Raw genomic sequence first — 22,910 nt, 5'->3', positions numbered from 1 at the left:
ACTTGTCACATAATAATGAAGTAATAAATTATGTTTTTAAAAACATATTCTAGAACTAATTTTAGTAGATTTTATTTATTGATTTTTCTGTAAAAAGTAAAACTGTTGATTTACTCATAAGGAAAAGTTGTGGTACCTTAGAACGACAATTGTACAATTGTTAAATAAAACAGTATCAACCATTTAGCCATCACTCTAAAAGGTAAAATTAGTAGTTGCCACCAGAGCGACTAAATGGATAAAATAGATATTTGAAAGATAATCTAGCCATCACCACCTCAAAAAATAACAAAAGGACTTAATTGTTAAAAATTTTTAAACTAAAACCAAGAGGCAGCCTTTATGAACTAATTTATTAAAAATACATACAGCGTGTCGGAAAAGTCCTTGGCACTTATAAAAAAATCGTAGAAAAGCAATAAATTGTTGCATGAATATGCGGTTTGAACAAGAATACTTCACAGGTTCACAAATTTCCGACATTGTAAAAATGTTTAAAAAGAAAAAAACGAGAAAAAACTTCCAAAATATGTTTAAAGGTGGCACTGTAACGTCAGAGTATGAAAAAGTTGTATGTGTGCACCATTTGTTGCTCAAACCACATCTAAACGGTACTAAAGTTCATCCCATGTTCTAGTCAGCATGGACTGCAGACACAGATTTGGTTATTTGTTATTTGCTTTTTTTCAGATCTTCAATGATAGCAGTGCTACACAATTTGACACACACACACACACACAAAAAAAAAAAAAAAAACATGAATCTGAGGAGAATTATAATGCAAACCGTATCCATACAATTTGTTGTTTTTCTATGAATTTCTAAAATGCGGAAAGGATCTTTCGGACACCCTTTATATTGTTTAGCAGTGAAAGAAAAAAGTGACCACTGTTTCATAAAAGTGGCTACTTAATGAAATTATTACTACCAGCCACTGGCAACATAAGAATTTGCCTTACATATACAGTAAACCCTCATTCAGACCCTATTAAACTGAAACCAGACTTCACGACTTCACTTAATATGGATAATCATTTCAATGTACATACTGTATAAGTAAAAGACGAGTTAGCGCAATAATATATTTTTGTAGACCGTATTTTGTACTTTATTTTCATAATTTTCTCTTATACAGTTCTATATTTCAGTCTCTTGAATTAAAAGTAAAATTTTTACTGCGTACAGTTTATGTACCTTGGCTTAGTTTATAGATTATTTCGGGTGACCTGAATCCTCTATTAGACTGAATTAATGAAGTTCTACTGTATTACAATAAAAATTAGGTAAGGTATCAATGGAAATATATTAAAGACTTTTAAATTATTGAAATCTAGGATACATCTTTTAACGTCATGAAAGAAAATGGATTAGTTTAGAACAGTGAAAATGCCAATAACGATCTAACAGTGATGCAGTATGCATTCCATTCAGAATTCTATAAAAGAAACTTTCAAGAACAGGGTTGCCACTCAATGCTATGGAAGAAATTCCCTTTGTTTTCCCTGTATGAATATGAAGCATTAAAAATGAGCAAACACTAATATCTGTACAAGAGTCATTTTGAGGTTATGAAATTCAGAAAAATTAAAGTGGGTGGAATCAGATGAAACCTTTTATAGAGATAGATATATGTAAGGGCTTTATGAAAAAAATATTGGTCCTGAAAAATAAAGACATTTTTTGAATAGCACTATATCCAGGGTTCGTACGGGTCATGGAAATCCTGGAAAGTCACGGAAAAAAAATAAGCAAATTTCAGACCTGGAAAAGTCATGGAAAATTGAAATTTTCATTCCAAGTCATGGAAATTCATTTCAAGTCATGGAAAAAAATTCCTGGGCAAAGAGAAATAACAGTGGCTAAAAGAGCATAAGAAATCTTGAATGAGTTCACAGTATTGCACATAAAACTCGAAAATTGAGCGCTCCCAAAAGCAAATCTGTGTTTTGAAATCTCCTTGCATCCACTTCCGTAGCAGCCGTTCATCTTTTTTTGCAATGTGATTTAACTGCTTGGAAATCACTCATTTTGAATTAACCATTATTTTAAACATTTCTTAGATTTTATTTCCTGTAGTAGCGAACTTGCACGTTCTTGATTTTGCCACGCCCACTCAAAAGACGCATTTCAATTGCATCCGATATTGTTTCCATCACTCGTAAGAGCTTTTATTAAACTTGTCAGAGTTTATTTTAATTTGGCTGACGGTTTTAGAAAATAAAGATCTTTAGTCGGGCGATAGAGAATACAGAAATAGGGGAATTCTTATACTCTTCTAAAACAGTGGTGCTCAACATACAGCCTGCAAAACTAATCCATGCAACCAACTGCTACATTCAATGTCAGGAATCAAATGCTATGTTCTGGAATTTCTGTACCTATTAATTTGTATGCATTTGAAAATGTTCAAATAAGTAACAAGTATATTTGAATCAAAAGACCTATTCACTACTGAATGGTTTAAAAAAATATGTATATGGTTTAGAAACATGAATTTACTAAAGAATGCGACTTTTGTTCAAAGAACCAAAATACTGTCAAGCTATGTGTATGATTAAATGCACTATTGACACTAAAATGCAATCTTTGAAGCAAATTTATTGGAACTTAGTAATGACTCATTCAACCTTTGTCCCATTCATTATCATTCTGCCCGTTTATCAAAAAGTTATTAGATATTTAAGCATCATTACAGTCCATTCACTGTATTTTTACTTTACTAAAATTTATTTGATGAAGACAAATAAGAATAGCTTAGTTTTTTACACTGATATTTTTTCAATCACAAGTAAATGCTTCTATGAGACAGTGAGTGGCATTCATGTAGAGGTTTTGCTAATGCTCTTTTCAAAAAAAAAAAAAAAAAAAGGCAAATTTGATATTAAATATTATTTTCTTCATATGAGACAGTGGGAAGCAAAGGGATGTAAGTGGCAAATCTAAAAATTAGGAGATAACCAGTACAAATGGTAGGGGAACCTCTCCTCTGTCTTGGGGCTAGAGATAGTAGCAGTAGCCCTGGTAGGTGCTGATTTACAGCATGATTTAGGAAAAAAATTCAATGAAAGCCTACCTAGAACGTTTTCTTTAGAGACGTACCGAGTAGCACTTTGGCCGAGTACCGAGTACTCGGCCTTTCACTACTCAACCGAGTTACCAAGTACCAATTATGATTTAAGAAGAACCACCGACACACATGTGATGAATTTTGAACTTATTGGAATAGTAGTAGAGACCTCCTTGTCCATATAATAGTTTTTAAAGCTTAAATTCCTGCAGAAATTTAATTGCGCATTGTTGAATTAAAACAAATTACAGTAAAATCCCTCTAATGCGGACACTAACAGGACAATTTTTTTTGTCCGCAACAGAGAGATGTTCGCAGGACAGGGGTTTAATAATGTTTTTTGCATTGGAACTGGGGAATTAAAAATTGTCCGCATAAGAGAGGTGTCCGTTAGGAGGGGCTTCACTGTATACCAATCAATTACAGTTCAAGTCCGCCAAAACATAAATAATTTTTAAAAGCAGATAAAACAAATGTGCAGGAACACTGCAGACACGTGTTTATGCCCCCCCCCCCCGATACAAGTAACGTCTTTTTCAGTGCATAACATGTGAGCTAAAGAATAAAGACATTCGACAAAAAATCCGACTCTTGTCGGATGCCTTTAAATCCACGAGCTCCCATTTTGTGCATTGAAAAAGGAATTCCTTGTAATGCCAAAACACGTGCCTTGTAACGCCAGTGTTCCTGCACTGTGCTTTTAACGTTGTTTCATTTCCATTTATTTTTTAAGCAAAGGTATTTTTATATTTTTTATGACTAATTTTTGTTTGTAGCAAAAATCCATTTTTAATATAAAAATTCCATATTTTCTACACTTACCTTTTTTTGCATTATTTTTAATAAATAAGTTTTGTTTACTTTGGGGACATTAAAATAAAGATTTATTCCATTGAAGCATTACAAACTTCATTATTCTCAAAATTTAAATTTGACTTATAAATTTTAATTGTAAATGATTGCAGAATATAATGCTTGCTCTTTTTTAATAAATTTTAGTATCTGTCTTGGACAATATTCAATTTTTTGCAACTACTCGGTATTGGCCGAGTATCTGATCAGAATTTGGCCGAGTGCCGAGTAGTTACCAAGTACTTGGTACGTCTCTAGTTTTCTTTATACGCGTTTTACTCGAAACTTGAAAATGTCCACTTACATCCCTTTGCTTCTCACTGCCTCATATAACAAGGTCATGAAATTTTTTTATGAAGTCATGAAAAAGTCTTGGAATTTTTTCATCTAAATATAGTATGAACCCTGTATATCCTCGCTTAAGCATCATTCCCTCACTAGTGAGGGAATGACGAATTTATTACAATTGGATTCTAGTTGTTATGCCTAACTGATATTTGAGTTTATTCGCATACAAATATTCTCAAACGAGGAAGTAACTTATGATAATTTAGTTTTCACGCATTATTTTATTTTTCTATAAAAACAGATATGAGGGAATGAGGGATGTAAAACACTTTATCTGGTTTTATGCTTGCATATAGATTTCAAGTAAACATTTCCGACCGATTAAAGACAAAAAATAAAAATAAAGGGAAGTAAAAAAAAGAATTCAAACTGAAATGATAGAATTGTAACTGAAGATTCACATTAAAACTTTTATTTAAAAAAAAAAAAATCTTTCAACCATTTATTACTTGAACCTTAAAAGATGCAAAAGTGAAACAGAACAATAATCTCAAGCTTTCAAAATCAAATTTATCTAAAATTAAACATGTCAAATAAAACATAAAATAATTATGATAAACATTTTAATATTTACTTGAACAAAGACAGAAAACTTTAAAGTGAAATTTTCATTTTTCTTTATTGTTTTATTTTATTTATCCATTTGAAAAAATAATATTTAATTATTTTTGTAGTTCATATATTTGGTATTGATTTTTGCAATTCTAATTGAAAAAAAAGGAAATTCCCCGCACTTTTCAGGGAGGACATTTTAAAAATTATCTGTATCCCCTCCCCCCCCCTTTTTTTTGTTTATTGAATTGTATTTTTTTTTTTCAGGTTTCCCCAGTGGTGTAACATTACCACATTAAAGTTAGGGAGCACATTCAAGTCCCTGGTACTTTCAATTAGTATTAGAAGGTGGGAGGGGGGGGGGGTATCTTTATTTGAACATAGATTTTGCTATGAAATGTCCAAGAAAAAATTTTGTATTTACTTAAAAAAAAATTTCACTAGTGACCATGATCTGAAAAAATTGAACTGCACTTAATCCTTATATATTATTTCTGTAGCCTGTTTTTGGTTTCTACGCCAGATTTTCCTCAATTCTTGACCCATTTCTTTGATTTACGCCTTATTTTAAAGCTTATGGTGCTGGCTACTGACGAAAAATAGACCCACGGCCTAAAAATTTTTTTTTCAGTCGAAAAACCTGTTTTAAAGAACCAGAATGAGGTTTTCGGTTAAACTTATAACTTTAATTTGCGCTGAGACCGACAGAGCTGAATAGCTTGATCGGCAGAGCGTTCTCTTCGTAACCAGGACATTGCGTGTTCGGGCCCACGTCCGGACAATCTGCAGCAAAAAATTAGAGAAATATCGCGCATTACATGAACACTTAATTAAGTGAATAACAACTATGAAGAAATAGAATAAATAAGAAGGAAACGCTCCTTGTTGATATGAAAACTTGAAATGAATTTATGCTAAATTACTTCTGAGTTAAACGTTTTTTTTTCTTTTTAAGCTTTGGCTCTGGTAAGAAAATTAAAGCATAATGTAAGCGAAAATATACAGGTAACAGGTTTAAGATTTCAGACTACAATAGAATTGTTCTTTGTTCAGAAAAAAATAATAAATCGTATATTTAAATATATATTCTTCAAATGAGTTTTTGACTCTTTGTACAAATAAAAAAATTACTACCTCAATTTGAAGGGTAAAACACATATTTTTTCTTCTTTTTGCAAAAAAACAAATAGCCTATCACATTTTTACTACATTCGAAAAGCTACGCTTAAAAAATAGCATAGTTCAATTTATTTTGTATTTTAACGGAGCTGTTAAATGATGAACACGTGCTGCCATCTAAGTTATAACGGTTCAAGGAGCCTGCGGTAACAAATTGTAAAAATTTTCAAGAATAAAAAAATGTTTCTTCAATATCTTATCTTATATATTATTCCCTTCTCATTTTAGAACTTATCAGGCTGGCTAATGAATAAAAATAGACTTACGGTCGAAAAATCAAGTTTTCGAAAACGCCCCTTGCTGTTTCAAAACCTTGATGCTGCCTGTAGTTCTTATGCATTTTTTAAAAGCAAAGTTCTAATGCAGTTTTCCATTTTTTACGTCGCTTTCGGCAAAAAAAATAGCCTGTGTGTGTGTTCATATTTTAATAAAGCTTAAAAGCACTGGACTTAGTTGTTTGGTTAAATTGATAAGTTTTTTTCGGTAGAGCGTTCGGCTATAAACTCGGCTATAAACTATCTGAACTTCGAGCAAGTTTGGACTGTCTGATATAATATCAAATTTGTATTAGTATTACGCATTACATGTACTCATAACATACAAACGTAATAAAATAAATGCAGTGGGAATGCTACTTGGTGTTTTGACTCCTTTATGCAGGCTACGGTTATCATTTGGATAAGTTGACTGTTAATCAAAGGGTGTTCTTCCTTTTTTTTAAGCTTTGACTACATCCAGACCACTCAGCATAATGTAAGCATAAAAAAGTATTATATTTACCTAAAGGAAATCCTTTTTGTGCAGAAAAACATTTTCATTATATGCTGAAATGTAGATGTTTCTAATAGCAGTGTTCGACCTTTTGTACAAATGAAAAAATACTACATCAAATTAAAACTACGAGTTTCACCCAGTAAACCTTTAATTTTTTATTCGCGCGAATACGATATAAAGCATTAAAATTATTATCAACTTCATTAGCAAGAAATCATTTTCTACTCCTCTGCTTTCTGCTGAAAAAAAAAAAAATTCTACGTTCGAAAAATTACACTTAAAAAACGGACTCAGTTCAACTGGTTTTGGTTTTAAATTTTAAGTGTTCGATTAAAAGAGAAACATGTGCAAGCATTTAAGCCATAACGGTTTAAGCAACCTTCTATGTGAAATAGGTCAATATTCAAACATAAAAATACTTATTTTCAATCTAATTTATTACTTCCTATAATATTCGTTTCAATCGTTACGTGAGATCTTCGTCATTCTTTAATCAAATTCCATGCTTTGCGAATAATTTTAAATCGTATCATGCTGGTTAATGACAAAACATAGAAGCGTGATCTTATTATTATTTTTTTTTTGGCAAAAAGCTTTTTTGCTGTTCTTTTCTACGCATTCCTTCAATGAATAGCTTTCGAAAAGGAATGCGCAATTGCTAGGTTTGTTGGGGTGTCGGGCTGTTAATTAGAATGGCGCCAATTCGAATTCGTGCCAATAAATATCTCTTTACTGTTTCCTTTTTGCTGTTAGATGCTCAAATGGGCAGGACTGTATTTGCCACAACCTGTTTTTTCACATGCACAATTTTTGCTTTTTCACGAGTCACTACTCAACCACTTTTGATGATATTTATGTTTGAATTGAAAATATGTACGACCAAAAGGTGAGCGATGATCAAATTATCACAACGTTGTATTAACGAGGTTTTGTTACTGATGTCTTTAAATTACATGCCTTCTCTTCTGCGTTTACTTTTTTTTTCGGTTCTTCTTCATAATGTTCTTCCTTTGAAACTCTTAAAGAGCGAAATACCTTATGAAACGATTCGAAGCACAGTGCAGAGTTCCGCACGGGTCGACTAGCATTTACCTAAAGGAAATAATTTTTGTGCAGAAAAACATTTTCATTATATGCTGAAATGTAGATGTTTCTAATAGCAGTGTTCGACCTTTTGTACAAATGAAAAAATACTACACCAAATTAAAACTACGAGTTTCACCCAGTAAACCTTTAATTTTTTATTCGCGCGAATACGATATAAAGCATTAAAATTATTATCAACTTCATTAGCAAGAAATCATTTTCTACTCCTCTGCTTTCTGCTGAAAAAAAAAAAAAAAATTCTACGTTCGAAAAATTACACTTAAAAAACGGACTCAGTTCAACTGGTTTTGGTTTTAAATTTTAAGTGTTCGATTAAAAGAGAAACATGTGCAAGCATTTAAGCCATAACGGTTAAAGCAACCTTCTATGTGAAATAGTTCAATATTCAAACATAAAAATACTTATTTTCAATCTAATTTATTACTTCTCTATAATATTCGTTTCAATCGTTACGTGAGATCTTATGCTTTGCGAATAATTTTAAATCGTATCATGCTGGTTAATGACAAAACATAGAAGCGTGATCTTGTTATTATTATTATTTTTTTTTTGGCAAAAAGCTTTTTCGCTGTTCTTTTCTACGCATTCCTTCAATGAATAGCTTTCGAAAAGGAATGCGCAATTGCTAGGTTTGTTGGGGTGTCGGGCTGTTAATTAGAATGGCGCCAATTCGAATCCGTGCCAATAAATATCTCTTTACTGTTTCTTTTTTTGCTGTTAGATGCTCAAATGGGCAGGACTGTATTTGGCACAACCTGTTTTTTCACATGCCCAATTTTTGCTTTTTCACGAGTCACTACTCAACCACTTTTAATGATATTTATGTTTGAATTGAAAATATGTACGACCAAAAGGTGAGCGATGATCAAATTATCACAACGTTGTATTAACGAGGTTTTGTTACTGATGTCTTTAAATTACATGCCTTCTCTTCTGCGCTTACTTTTTTTTTCGGTTCTTCTTCATAATGTTCTTCCTTTGAAACTCTTAAAGAGCGAAATACCTTATGAAACGATTCGAAGCACAGTGCGGAGTTCCGCACGGGTCGACTAGTTGACATTTAAAGAGCTATATGTAATGTATGTATAAAATATGCTACCAGAAGAAGAGATTCAATAACTTTATTTTCCAAAACAGTTCAAAATAGAAGTTTTGTGTAATAAGTGTATAAAAACATTTGGACGGAATGAAATGATTTAATAAAATTTATGGAATATATAAAAGTAATTTATAACTATATACCAACAATATATAATTTGATGAGTAAAATTTTTTACATAAATCCTTTTCATGCTATGCATTTAACAAACACTAGTTACAAAATTTTTGATTTATTACTTTTTCCATTTTTGGACGGAATGGTTCAAAATATTGCAAAATGAAGCAATAATAATCTAAGAAACTACACGTATATATATTAATTTCTAAAATACATGAGTACATTTCATACAAAATGATAGTAAAATTTTTACACAAAACATGAGATTCTCCATCAAACGCGCGATTTTCCTCATATTTGTTTATCAGAGGCTAAAATCCAAATTTTTCAGAGGAGGGGAGACTTTCTTCTAAGTTTTATGCAAGGAGAAATTTAGAAGCTATTTTGAGGGAGAAAAATCCACAATATTAGGTCACTATTTCAACCTCTTGTGCATTCCTGCAATTAAAATTTTTATGCCAGCAAATATTCCAAAATTTAATAAATTCCGCAACGCAAACAGAGCAGCATTAGAATTATAAGTCAGTATAAGTTTTGTTCGTAAACCTTCTGAGGGTAGGAATATCTAACTTAAATCATTTTTCAAGGAACTGATAAATTTGAGAGGAGGGGGGATTCTTGCTCCTTGTTTTGAATTCTAGCCCCTCATATACAGGTTTGTACAGTTGTACTAAAATAGTTATTAATGATAGACAATTTTCAGAAAAAAACCCAATTGAAAAAAAAAATTCAGGAAAAAAAAAAGGAAAATGTACTTTGAAAATAAAAGAAATGCTTACTAGGTACAGCAGTAAAAACTTGAAAAAAAAAAAAAAAAAGAAAAGAAAAGAATTTTATGGCATTTTGATTTTCTAATTGAAAAAGACATGAAGCATTCTTTCTTTTTCTTACTGATATTATAATCTAGCATTATTTCAACTGAGTACCAGTTTACAATTTCTTACTTGATGAACCAATTCGGTTTTTCTTTTAATCAATTAAAATGACCTAACTTAGCTTCCACACCATATGATTTGAAAATATTTTTTCTTTTAAAAGAAAGTTAAGGGTGAAAAATTAGTATTTTTCATGTATATTGGCAAGGCTTACCTTGATCTTCTTGGACTAAATGAATGATTAAATATAAAAGTCACTGTTGCCATAAAATAGTAACATTAATAGTTATTATAGTGAGTTTTAGATAAAGGTTTCTTTAAAAGAAATACATAATTCACTTGGTCTGTTTGAGCTAAGGCCACTATATAGATGAGTCGACGCATCAGCTTAAGATTAGCCATTTTGGGTCAGAGCGTTTGTTTGAGTGGTTGTCTTTTCTGGTGAGTTATATCATTTGGAGATTTTTCCCTGCAATCAATTATTAGCCACACGTGAATTGTTTATTAAATAAAATATTATTTTTAGCCAATTTGGCAAAACCCAGAAACTTTGCTGTGGTAGTTCTCCACAACAATGAAAAATCCAATCCAAAATGGCTAAACTTAAGCTGATGCGCCGGCCTATCTTATATAGGGGCTTTAGTTTGAGCTAATGACATTTTTAATGACTTCAAAATGAGAGTTGCTGATTTCTACTGTGCTTGTGTTTGTCTATCTAAATGCAATCTAATCTGATGGAACCTTTTTCATTCACATAATTACAAAATGTACTAAAACATATAAAATTGATTTTCTGAACATTTAATGCAACCTGTAAATTTTTTTTTTTTTGAACCTTACCTAGTTTGCGACAATTCCTTCTTTAATTAAGTATTATTTGCATTGATGAAAACATATTAGTCAAATGGTAAATATGTTTTGTTCATAATTTTGCATAAACTTCAGAAATTGTGCTTAAAAATAGCATTGATGTTGTTTATAGATCTAACTTATTCTTTATTTTTTAAGGCACAACTGATAATTACATGAGTGGTTCTAAGCAGTTGTTTACAATCCTGAATCAATATATCGGTTATGGAATCCAGGGATTACTCTGGTCTGCTCTGTAGCAGTCTGGTGATGTCATAACCAGGCTGTTGGTATATTGCATGCCTTAACACTTTGAATGCCAAGTCAAAATTGCAAATGTTACCAATTTGCCACCAATTTGTGGTGGTCTGGCTATCAGATATGACTAGTTATCATCTCTGATGAACTGTGTCCCAACGGAAACATCACTAGCTATCGCATATGATAGCCATGGCAAGTTAAAGTGTTAAGGGCAATGGCAATAACTTACTGTTTATTACCAAAGCTTTTATCTTTATTTTACGAGTTGAACCGGCGCATCATTGCTTGCAGACTCTTTGTTATGTTGCTTGCAGTGTTATGTCACTAGTTTGAAGATAATCTTAGCTCCAATAAGACGACATCTGCGTCCAGCTCGATTATTGACTATTTCAGACTAATGCGTCCATAACAAGCACGAAACTGCAGTCTCTAGAAGTCATAACTGTGCTGTCAGTATATTGCATGTACACGAGATTCAATTTCTAATTTTATACACTGCATCCCTCTCTTCTCACTTTTCTGCAATCCCATGGCTGTTACGTAAACTTTTAAATGCAAAACTGAGTATCTGTTCTTGCATAAAAATCAAAAAACAATATTAATATTTCATATAAAAACAATGATTTGACTTGAAAAGTTTCCCACCAAAATAAAAAATCCATTTCAAATTTCAGTAGTTCATTCTGAATTACAAGCAATAATTTATAAATATTTGGAGATTAAACATTGCTGACAAAAAATAATTTCTCACGATACTGCCGTGTTATGCACAAAAGTTGTCTGCTCTTTTTATCAAAATTGAGTTACAGTCACCAGGTGGTTCTTTGTCACATTTTTTACCTAAATACAATGTTTTAGGTAACTTGTCAATGTCAAATATTTTTTTAAAAAATCTGAAAAAGTTGCATCTGCATCAAATACATAGAGGTACAAAACTTAAAACGGCAATTTTTCATTTTGAACTTGACTGCAGTTACCACTTTTGCACTTAGCATGGCAGTACACAGCTGAACTACCTTTCAAATACATTCAGAGCACATAACATATTAAAAACACTTAAAAAGTCCATTATTTATAGCATTATAATGAAATGTATAATCAAATCGATTACTTCAGAAAGGGATTTCCGCAGAACTTATGCCCTTTCTGAAATAATCGATTCAATTGTTTGATTGAACATCCAAAAAACAATGAATAAAACCATAAAATACCCACTATATCACTACTGCACAAGTGCATAATAAGCATCCAATTAGAACCTTGGCTGCATATTATACACTAAGTTGCTCACACGTCGCTTATGTTCACGTGCTCGTTTGGTGTCAGCAAAAAGATAAAGAGCAGAGAAAATATGAAAAAACATGGAAACCACAGCCAAGCCATATGCCCATGAAAGATGATTGAATGATGGGTATTGCAGCCAAGACCTGTCATAGCACATTCCTCCAAAAACACTTACTCCAAGAAACATAATAACAGCTGTGAAAGAAAATAAAAAGTTATTGATTGAATTTTCGTAACAAGCCACAATTTTGTTATTCAATATTCATACAGTAGACCATCAAAAATACAAACATGCTCCTATGAAGTTGCAATAAATTTTCTTTTATGTTCAGAAAACAATGAGAGTTAATTTTTGTTTAATTACATATTCTAGCATTATGCACTGTATTGTATGATATGCATACAAAGGCGCCCATATGAAGGGGGTGGAGCAAGCCCCCCCCCCCACCCTTTTGGAATTAGAACTTTCTTGCTTTTAGTACTTTTTCTTGGCAAAAATGTAAAAACATTTCTTCTCCAGCAATTAATGAATAAGTTATTAAAAATGTCAAATTTTATAACTCTAATCTGTACTGAAATCGGTTTCTATGGGGAAAATATCCTGCTACAGTAGGTGCCGCTTAATGTGATCACTTTGGGACAAATATAATTTGATAACAATAACCTACTGATAACAATAACCGAAAAGAATCCAGGAGACACAAAATAATGTTTTTTTTACAATTAAGGTCCATTTATTTTGTCAATCTCAAATTAAAATCACAATGACTCAACTGAATGCAATTTTAAATTATAAATTATTAAATTAACAGAATGAAAATATCTGAATTATAAAAAGTTAAAGCTAAATTATGCAATTTTTCATCACATAGTAATAGGTGAAGTGAAATATGACCGTTTTCACTGACATTCGTAAACCAGTTTCAAAGCACATTCAGCGTTTCTATCTTTTCCAGCATGGTTTTGCTTGTTGTAAAAATTTTAATTTAATTTCGTTTTGTTTTCAATCTCGACACGATTCTTTAACAGCTTACAAAGTAATGGTAACAATGGAGGTCCTACATCAATGTCTGGAACATGTCCAGAGACTAAATTTTTTTAGGTGCAAAAGAAAGTTTTCTTAGGGGGAATCTGTGGTCACTGGGGGTGAACTTTCTGCACCTTCATTCCTAGAAAAATTTTGAACTGTTATTGAAAACCACGAAATGCTACACAGAAAGCTAGTCTCATCAGGATTTGCCTATGTATTTCTATTAATTAAGGAACAAAAATGGGAGAAAAATTGAAAGTTTATGAAAAAGTGATAACAATAAACGAAGACGCTGATTACAATATCTAACTTTTTTAACGTGTGTTAACATACAAGTGTTGTGGGACTTCGTGATTCTGATGACATTAAGCGCGCTTACTGTAAACCATTGGTAAAATATTCTGAGCCCCCCCCCCTTAAAATGTTGCATTTGGGCACTCTTGTATGCATATACATATTGCATAAGCACTTTATTTGATTAAATGACACACTGTTTTCCTATACGGAATTTCCTTGGCTATTTTTGAGAGTATAGTTCAATTACAGGTTTTGGACGTTCTAATGTACTGTTATAGACAGTTAAAAATTATAATAATAACTAATGTGCAAAAATGGTATGTAAGAATGTGCTTACACACCAGCTTATTCTTTAGCCGTGTTCACATGAGACTTTTGTACCTTGCAATTCCTCACTCCAGCTTTAAAAAAAAAAAAAAAATGGAAAATTCACTTCAAAGTTGTAGGGTTGTACCCGAGAAAGCGGTTTTAACCAGTCTCCTCAGCAGCTATACCCAGCAAGTCAACAAACTTGTTTCGCAAAGTGCATTCTAGGCAAAACCCCACATTTACTCCTGATGAAAGCAGGAGGAAGAAAGATCCACATTTACCCAAGAAATAACTAGAATGCAGTTGAAAGTAAGTTTTTTCCTGAGATAAAAAAGGTCTATGTGAACAGGGCTTTTGTTTGTTATCAAAAATTATGTCCCAAAGTGATCACATTAAGCAGTGACTACTATAGCAGATTTCATTGATCAAAATGAACAATTCAACAAAGAGGGGGGGGGGATTAATTTTTAATAGAACAATGTGTCATCTTACCTATAACCGATTCCAAACAGCAAGCTGCACCAATAATATAAACTTCAAATTTGAGCATGAATCTCATCAAAATAATACTTGTGAATGATAATGCTAGCAGAGAGAAAATGACAGAGAGTGACATTACAGCCTGCACAAAGATCAGCCAACCTGAAATACGAAAAACAATATCAATAAACATTAATAAAGCAATTTTCATTGATTCAAGACAATAATTATTGCAAAAAGGAGGACAAAAAAAGTGATTTTTTTTAAAGAAAGAATCCCACTAGTAACTAAGTGCCAAACATACTGCTGCAGTTGTAAAAAAAAATATTCGGGGGAAAAAAGCACCTTTTTATCAAGTAAATGATTTTTTTAGGCCTAGATCAAAAAAGGTCAGTTTAGATTGATTAACCAGCTTGAGTGAAGGTGATTTAAAAGAAAATCTTACAATAACATTATCATTGTAAAAGTAAAAAAACTTTGGAAAAAAAAAAGACATGTTTCGGGTAAAAGAATAAAACGACTGATGCATTGGTCAAGCTTTAATAATTACTATTGGTATAATTTCTTGAAATTCGTGCAACTCCCTGTTTTCTCAAGAATTGGCAGTGATGATACATTAACTTGACAAAGTTAAAAGTGTTTATTTGTTACTGAAATCACATCACAAATATATTCAGAAAAAAAAAAAAACTCACCAGGTTGCATCCAGTCTCTGATGTTTTGGTACTTGTAACTGAACACCCAGTGGCAACCATCAAAGAGGTCATCATATTGGTAAGATGGATGACGATAATTCTTGAAACAAAAGTTCCATAACCCCATGCGAACAAATTCAGAATATGTCTCAGGGTATGATTCCATCCAGTAGGGGCTACAAAATGCTATGAATAAAATAAGGGCAGCAAGAAAAGCAAATATGCTTCCAATAAGAAGAAACCATGTTGACCTGGCTTTTGGCTGTGCTTCAGCCATTGGATCTTTCTGCAATAAATATTCAAAATCAGAATTGGTTATATTAAAATTCAATGAATTCAAAATATAGAAAGTAAATAAAAGCTCTTTAACACTAGAATTACGGGAGGGGTCATTTTGACCCCAATCAAACTTTTTTTGCTAACTACTCCTCTGCATTTTTGTAAAAAGCTTAATCCTTCCTTGACTTTTCCTAAATAATTGTGCTGTGTAATAATAAAAAGTTTTCAAGAAAATTGTAATTCTTTAAAACCCAAATTAAAGGAAAGTCAGACCAAACAACGTAAGTAGAAGCACAAATTTGTAAATTACAGCAGACACGTGTTTCGGCGTTACAGGGAACGCCTTTTTCAATGCAAAAATAATGAGCTTATGGATGAAAAGACATCCGACAAAAGCCAAGAGCAGATAAGCAAGCAGTTTAAAAGATAAAAACAGCGGATTAGCCAAACACCAATGACAAAGTTATAAACCGATCAGGAACCAATAGGAATGCAAGCAAAGGTCAGGAGCTTTCGCTTAGGTACGAACCCAGAAAGAAAGAATTCAATTGGACAAGGATTAAGCCGAAGCTTAAACAAAAAGAAAAGAAATTGTCAGTAACCGTGAACCGCAAGAAAGGAAAAGCAGAATGGAAAACCATGAAATAAGATAAACAGAAACAAAAAATATTCGAAAAAAGGAAAAATAAAGATAAATAGAAGAAAATTGGGGGGGGGGGTGTCAATCAAGACAAAAAGGCAAAAATAAACAAAGGAAGGTCTTGATTGACACCCCCCCCCCCAATTTTCTTCTATTTATCTTTATTTTTCCTTTTTTCGAATATTTTTTGTTTCTGTTTATCTTATTTCATGGTTTTCCATTCTGCTTTTCCTTTCTTGCGGTTCACGGTTACTGACAATTTCTTTTCTTTTTGTTTAAGCTTCGGCTTAATCCTTGTCCAATTGAATTCTTTCTTTCTGGGTTCGTACCTAAGCGAAAGCTCCTGACCTTTGCTTGCATTCCTATTGGTTCCTGATCGGTTTATAACTTTGTCATTGGTGTTTGGCTAATCCGCTGTTTTTATCTTTTAAGCTGCTTGCTTATCTGCTCTTGGCTTTTGTCGGATGTCTTTTCATCCATAAGCTCATTATTTTTGCATTGAAAAAGGCGTTCCCTGTAACACCGAAACACATGTCTGCTGTAATTTACAAATTTGTGCTTCTACTTACGTTGTTTGGTCTGACTTTACTATTCAGCACAAAGGTATTTATTTACCAAATTAAAGGGTTACAACTAAAATTCCGGGTAGGTGTCATTTTGACCCTTTTGAGAAAAAAAGAATTGCAAATACATTTACTGATGCTGAAACAGAGCAGAAACTCAAAAATGTCTCTTAGAACATATCATTTTAAGAACCAGAAGCATTTATAATGTTTTTGTACATAAAAGGAACCATTAGCCTAAAGCTTCTGAAATGCAACTGAAACAGCACTGGTTTTTTGAAAAGCATTTGAAAATTTAAAAATATTTTATAATGTACCCTGAAAATCTCTGTATTCTTTAAGAAAACTGCATTTATTATAAATATTTTTATTTTAAACTAATTTTTAAAAATATTTAACATTATGTAGGAAACTATGCAGATTTCTTCTCGGTGGTCAAAATGACCCCCACCGTATTTCTAGGTATAAAATGATCACCATAATTCTAGTGCTAAAAGCCAAGAACAGTGACAAAAACATTGATTCACACAGAATAGACATTTTATTCAGAATTTCAGGTTTTTCTTCAAAGCAGATTCATGAGAACATATGCAACAGACTTGTTGTTTTACAGTATTCACTGTACAGTAGAACCTCTTTTATCTGGATCAAATGTGTAGATTTTCAAAAATATGGTAACATAGATGATTTCAAATACAGTAGACCCTCATTTTACGTGGATTTGATTATACATGGTTTAAGATATGACACCTTTATTTTATTTTACGTGGATGAATTTTGTTTTTACATGGATGAGGCATTTCAAATAGATAAATTTTCCCCTCTTTCAAAATCCAAACTCCTGAGATTGCAGATAGAGATAACACGTAATGAACTGCATTTTGGCATGCTAATAAGCGAGCTTGGGCCACTGGAGACACATTTTGTGATTGCTTCTGAAGCCCTTTCCAGGAGTACAGGCAATGGACTGATCCAATTCAGAGCTCGCTGAAAGAAGAGCTTTTAGAAGTGACAAAAGAGAATGAAACCAACGAGGATACCGACAGTGATGATACACAACTCAAAGCTTTCACATTGAAAAATTTGAGCCCTTCCTTGAAAATGGCAAAATGATCTTTCTGATTTATTAATGAAGGAAAATTACATCATGGAAATCACGTGAGTGATTATGGATGTGTTAATGCCTCACAAAGAACTAGAGAAAATTATATATTTTTATCTATCATTGGAATGAATATTTTTTGTTTCTCATCAATGGAACCTCCCCGCGTAAAATAAGGGTATACTATAATGATAGTTAAGTACGCCGAACATTCGCTTTTTATTTTGATTAAATGTACAGCTCCTGCATAGTTTGTACAATGAACTATGGTATAACAGGGATGTGCCAGCAGCGCCAATTGAGCCAAATATACCAATCCTGCACCAAACTGCTCCAAAAGACCGCTAAATGAACTTTTCTGCGCCAAAATCAGACGAACTTGCGCCAAAAGTGAGATTTTGCATGGAACGTTGCAGTTCTTTCAACATATTTGAGTTTTTGCTGATTATCATCAAGTTTGTGCATTAGGCACTTGTTTTTATGATTTTTTCGACTTAGTCCCGATTTTTTGCACATTTTAAAATCTGATTGCATCCGCTTTTGAAAAACTCAATTGTTTTAATTTATTATGTGAATCTGTTCCTTTGGCTTGAAAAAATTTGTATTGACCATTATTTTCAACCGTTCTTATCTTTTGTTTTAGAAGAAGAGGACTAGTAAGATCGTCTTCTTACCACACCCACTCGAAATGTCAATCTAGTTGCATCCAAATTGATCTAAGCGAATGCCATCTGTAAAAAATAATATTGTTCACCAGTTTTCAATCTTGGGTTTCTTAAGATTTTAGAACAGAAAATTGATCACCAATTTTGGTTGGAGACACTTAAGATAGCAACAATTGAGGAATTCTAATGCTCTGGTTATAAATATGCAGATATTTCAAGTTTCTCAGATTCAGGCATTTTTTCCATATTCTTAGTCTGTCTTCAATTTTTATTTTTCCTTATTTATTTTATTTATTTATTTAACATTTTTTTTCACATGTATTTTAAAATTCCTTCTCTTATGACATCATTTCTCAAAATCATTTTTTGTTCATTATAACTTCATTTATTAATTTTGTGATTAAATATCAAACACTTAAAAAAAAGGTTTTAATGTTGCCTTTGCTTGATCTTCAGATTTGTTAATCAAGTTCATTATATAACATATATGCCTTTATATATATATACTAGTGGTACCCGCATGGCTTTGCCCGTAATAGAAAAATTAAAAGGTCTTTTGGTTCGCCTGTATATTTACAAATAATGCATGGTGAATTTTCTCGCCAGTTGGCTTGTACCCATCTTACGGTTCCACGTTATGATAATTTCGTATCTCGCCAATTGGCTTATGCCCATGTTACGGTTCCACGTTATGATAATTTCGTAATTTACTCGTCCATCTTATGATATTTTTTGTTCTTAAAATTGGAATAGAAAAAGAACCATATCGAATTTTCGAAAAATCGCTTCGAGGTGCACACCCCCATGCTACAAACTAACTTTGTGCCATATTTCATGAAAATCGGCCAAATGGTCTAGGCGCTATGCGCGTCACAGACATCCTACGGACAGAGAGACTTTCAGCTTTATTATTAGTAAAGAAGAAGAAAAGAAAAGAAGAAAGATAAAGAAGTAAAGAAAAGAAAGGTAATTTTCAGCACAAATTCTTTCCAATTTTATTAAATTTCTGTGAAAAATGGGCTTAAAATTGGAATAGAAAAAGAAGAAAATCGAATTTTCGAAAAATCGCTTCGAGGTGCACACCCCCATGCTACATACTAACTTTGTGCCAAATTTCCTGAAAATCGGCCGAACGGTCTAGGCGCTATGCGCGTCACAGACATCCTACAGACATCCTCCGAACAGAGAGACTTTCAGCTTTATTATTAGTAAAGATATATATATATATATATATAAAGGCATAACATATATATTATATATATATATATATATATATATATATGTTATACAAAGTCAAATAAAGTAAATAACTTACACATACCAAAAAAAAAAGAAAAACAAAAAGATTACTTGAGGCAGTGAGAAGCAAAGGGATGTAAGTAGACATTTTCAAGTTTTGAGTAAAACACATTTAAAGATAACATCCTAGGTAGGCTATCGATTTTTTTTCTAAACCATGCTGTATAGCAGCAACTACCAGGGCTGCTACTTATATCCCTTTGCTTCTCACTGCCTCATTTCACAGCTCTTTAAAACTGACTTGTAACTTGCTGAGGGGAAGTTTTTAAATTTAACCACTCTTTTTTGCTTTCTTTCTTTTAAATTTTATTTTTAGCCTTTTTGAATATGTTTTTGAGTTTCATGAAGCAAACAAATTTTAAAAATAGGTATCAAAGCACTCTAACTTAAATGTGCACTTAAGTGATGTATTAAGCAAAGTAAATGTGTGAACTAAGTTTAAATCAGAGGAAGTGTAAAAAAAAAAAAAGTAAAGCAGGACAGGACTAGTCTTTTGAGAAAAATATTAGACAAAAAAAAAAATAAATAAATAAATAATAATAATAAAAAAAAAAATAAAAATAAATAAAATAATATAGCAAAAAAAAAAAAAAAAAAGTAATCAAGAGAGCTTCAATTAGTAGTTGGAATTATGGTGGTTTTGGAAGCATAATCTTCTTCTTTTGTTGTTTTACTATGTCACCCATGCTTCTGTGTTTGAAATATACATTGTTACTCCAAATTGATGCAAAACTAAAATTTTTGCTGCTGCAAGCTGCTCCAATTTAGTGCTCCAGATTGCTCCAAATTCAGTTTTACTGCTTCAAACTCGCCATTTTCTCGCTCCCAAGATTTCTCCAAAAGTGAGTTTTGGTCGGCACATCCCTGAGTATACCCTGTATGAACACCACTGCTTACTTCAAAACATACTTTTTGTAGCTCCAATTACACTATTTTTATTTCTGCTCCAAGTTTCTACAAAACAAAGTTTTGTGCACAAAACTGCCCTAGTTCCCTATTTTCCTGAGCCAGGCTGCTCCAAAGTTACTATTTTCCTGCGCCTGAGATTGCTCCAAAAGTAGGTTTCAGCTGGCACATCCCTGGTGTAATACAAACACCACCCACAAACAACTGAATTTGATGATAAAACTTTAGATTGACCATGTTTTATTTAAATAACACACGTGTTTGATCCAGAAGACAGCGGACCAATTCTTAAAAAAAAATGTGTGAAGAATATTTTGACATTTTTTTGTCTTATAATCAGTTCTATTTAATTTTGCTACAAATTAAATTTTTATCTTCATGAACAGTAAGTCTGCTTATTTTCCATACTATCCAGCTTTTAAATAACCCAGATTGCATTTGGTCCTAGTCAGTCTGTATAAAAGAGGTTGTACTGTAATGTCAGCCAATTTGCAATCTGCAGTCTTAGAAAATATGCTATATAATAAAATAAGTTTGTGTATAAATAAACTAAGAAAACAAAAATTAAAGCTTTATTTATAAAAAATCGATAATGTTATTTAATTTAAGGAAATGAAAGTAAAGAAAAAAGCCTGAAAAACAGTTTCTTTTAATGTAATAATTTAGATTATAAAATCATTGGGAAAAAAACAACAACAACCTTAACTTTTTAATTTCAATACAAGAGATGCATGATAAATTTAATGCATGGTAAATGAAAGCTGCAGGGCTCCCATTGCAACATATTTTATTCATACAGTTGAAAAGAGCACTTATGAGCACAATTTAAACTTTCAAAGAGGGCTTAGAACAGAGCAGTTTAGGCCCATCTTTTCAGCAATTAGGAGGAACACAAACCCTTTACCCCCTGAAAATTTTTGAAATGACAGGCCCAGAGCAGTGCTCAAAATAAGCAATCATTAGGTGAATTTTATTTTATTTTTGGGGACTGATTTTTTTTTTTTAATGCCATGATTCACAAATCTTAGTGCCCAATTGTATACCAAAAATTTTGGATTGTATCAAACATTTCCCTCTTAGCACATCTCTATCACGACCTTAGAATAACAAAAAGGATATTTCAATTTCCATTTCTAAAGTGAATTTACTTCCCTACTCTTTGAAATTTGTTTTGATAACCTCACCCAGAAATTTTACTTTGATGGCTGGAAAACTTTTCTCACGCATGAACATGAAGTTAATACTCAAAGCTTAGTTCCTCATCTTTGAAAAATCATTTTTCATTTTGTTGAAAATTTTCGGATTTTAAAGGCTTTAATAATTAGCTTTTGTGTCTGGAGAATGGCGGTACAGTATATAGAAACTGAGTGGGTGAGTTATGCAAGTTAGTGCAAATCATTACTCACAAAGTGTCTGAATGTGGACTAAAGTGAAACGATAAAAAGGGGCCAAAAATGATATTTGGAGGGAAAAGACCATTTGAGAGCCCGTATGTGTCAAAAAAAGGGGATATTTCGATGATTGGGAATCTGGCGCGGTCGTCTCATTTTTCGCGTAAATAATTTTATTTTGGTAACCCTGCTGATTTATAGTAACCCTATGTGAATAGATGTTTCCGATCCCTTTGTTTTGATTAGTAAAGAAAAATATCTCTCGCGCAGGCCCTTGTGCCAAAAATTGACGCCAATGAAGAAAGATCGCTAGATTCCCAATTATCAAAATATCCCCTCAAAAAAAAAAAAAAAAGAGAGAGAAGAAAACATTTTAACTAGAAATTAACAAGCATGGAATAAATAACAAATCCAATCGTACGATCGAAGGCTGAAGGTTTGCCGAATTTTACGCACAAACATATTTTAAATGCAGTGTGAACAAATTTTAAACCATACAAATCAACAACTTATAGTACTATACAAGAATTGAATTTTCTAGCATAACTACCTTTTCAAATTGAAAAATATGAGAGTTCTCAGATTATTACATTAAGAAAACATTATAAAAACGCAGGTGTTGCGAATATAAAATTAAAACTCTTCCACCTAGATCACAGGACACACCTTTTCAATATGCGACAAAATACAAACATCTGCTTCAAACAATTTGAAGTAAAAGTAGAAGTTTTTGAGACGATATTTAACTACAACAATATTTTACGATGATAAATAATGAAAACCATACATTTATGCGAGATAAGAGATTTCTAAGAAAATTATGGAGATTAGGAACACTAACTTTACTCATAAACTACTATTTTGAGAAGTTTGAGATTTAAAAAAAA

The 22,910-nt window shown here is 32.1% G+C and overlaps 1 protein-coding gene across 1 annotated transcript; it reads right to left on the bottom strand.

Annotated features, from left to right (window-relative positions):
* Positions 1-8,984: 8,984 nt before the first annotated feature.
* LOC129223802 (uncharacterized) lies at positions 8,985-22,708 on the bottom strand. The gene is made up of 4 exons (XM_054858157.1): positions 22,574-22,708; positions 15,179-15,464; positions 14,496-14,645; positions 8,985-12,562 (listed from the first exon to the last, which is right to left on the bottom strand). The coding sequence occupies exons 2-4, from the start codon at positions 15,453-15,455 to the stop codon at positions 12,336-12,338; spliced, it is 654 nt and encodes a 217-aa protein (XP_054714132.1). The 5' UTR covers positions 15,456-15,464; positions 22,574-22,708; the 3' UTR covers positions 8,985-12,335.
* Between the last annotated feature and the right edge of the window lie 202 nt (positions 22,709-22,910).

This window comes from Uloborus diversus, chromosome 6 (assembly GCF_026930045.1).
Source record: "Uloborus diversus isolate 005 chromosome 6, Udiv.v.3.1, whole genome shotgun sequence".
NCBI lineage: Eukaryota > Metazoa > Arthropoda > Arachnida > Araneae > Uloboridae > Uloborus > Uloborus diversus.
This window is presented reverse-complemented; position numbering and strand designations above follow the sequence as displayed.

Bases quoted from the DNA above. Each gene is read 5' to 3' on its own strand.
- LOC129223802 (XM_054858157.1), bottom strand. From the start codon at position 15,455: ATGGCTGAAGCACAGCCAAAAGCCAGGTCAACATGGTTTCTTCTTATT. The intron at 14,646-15,178 runs GTGAGTTTTTTT...TTCGTATTTCAG, and splicing joins CAGAGACTGGATGCAACCTG to GTTGGCTGATCTTTGTGCAG. The intron at 12,563-14,495 runs GTAAGATGACAC...TTTCTTTCACAG, and splicing joins CTGTTTGGAATCGGTTATAG to CTGTTATTATGTTTCTTGGA.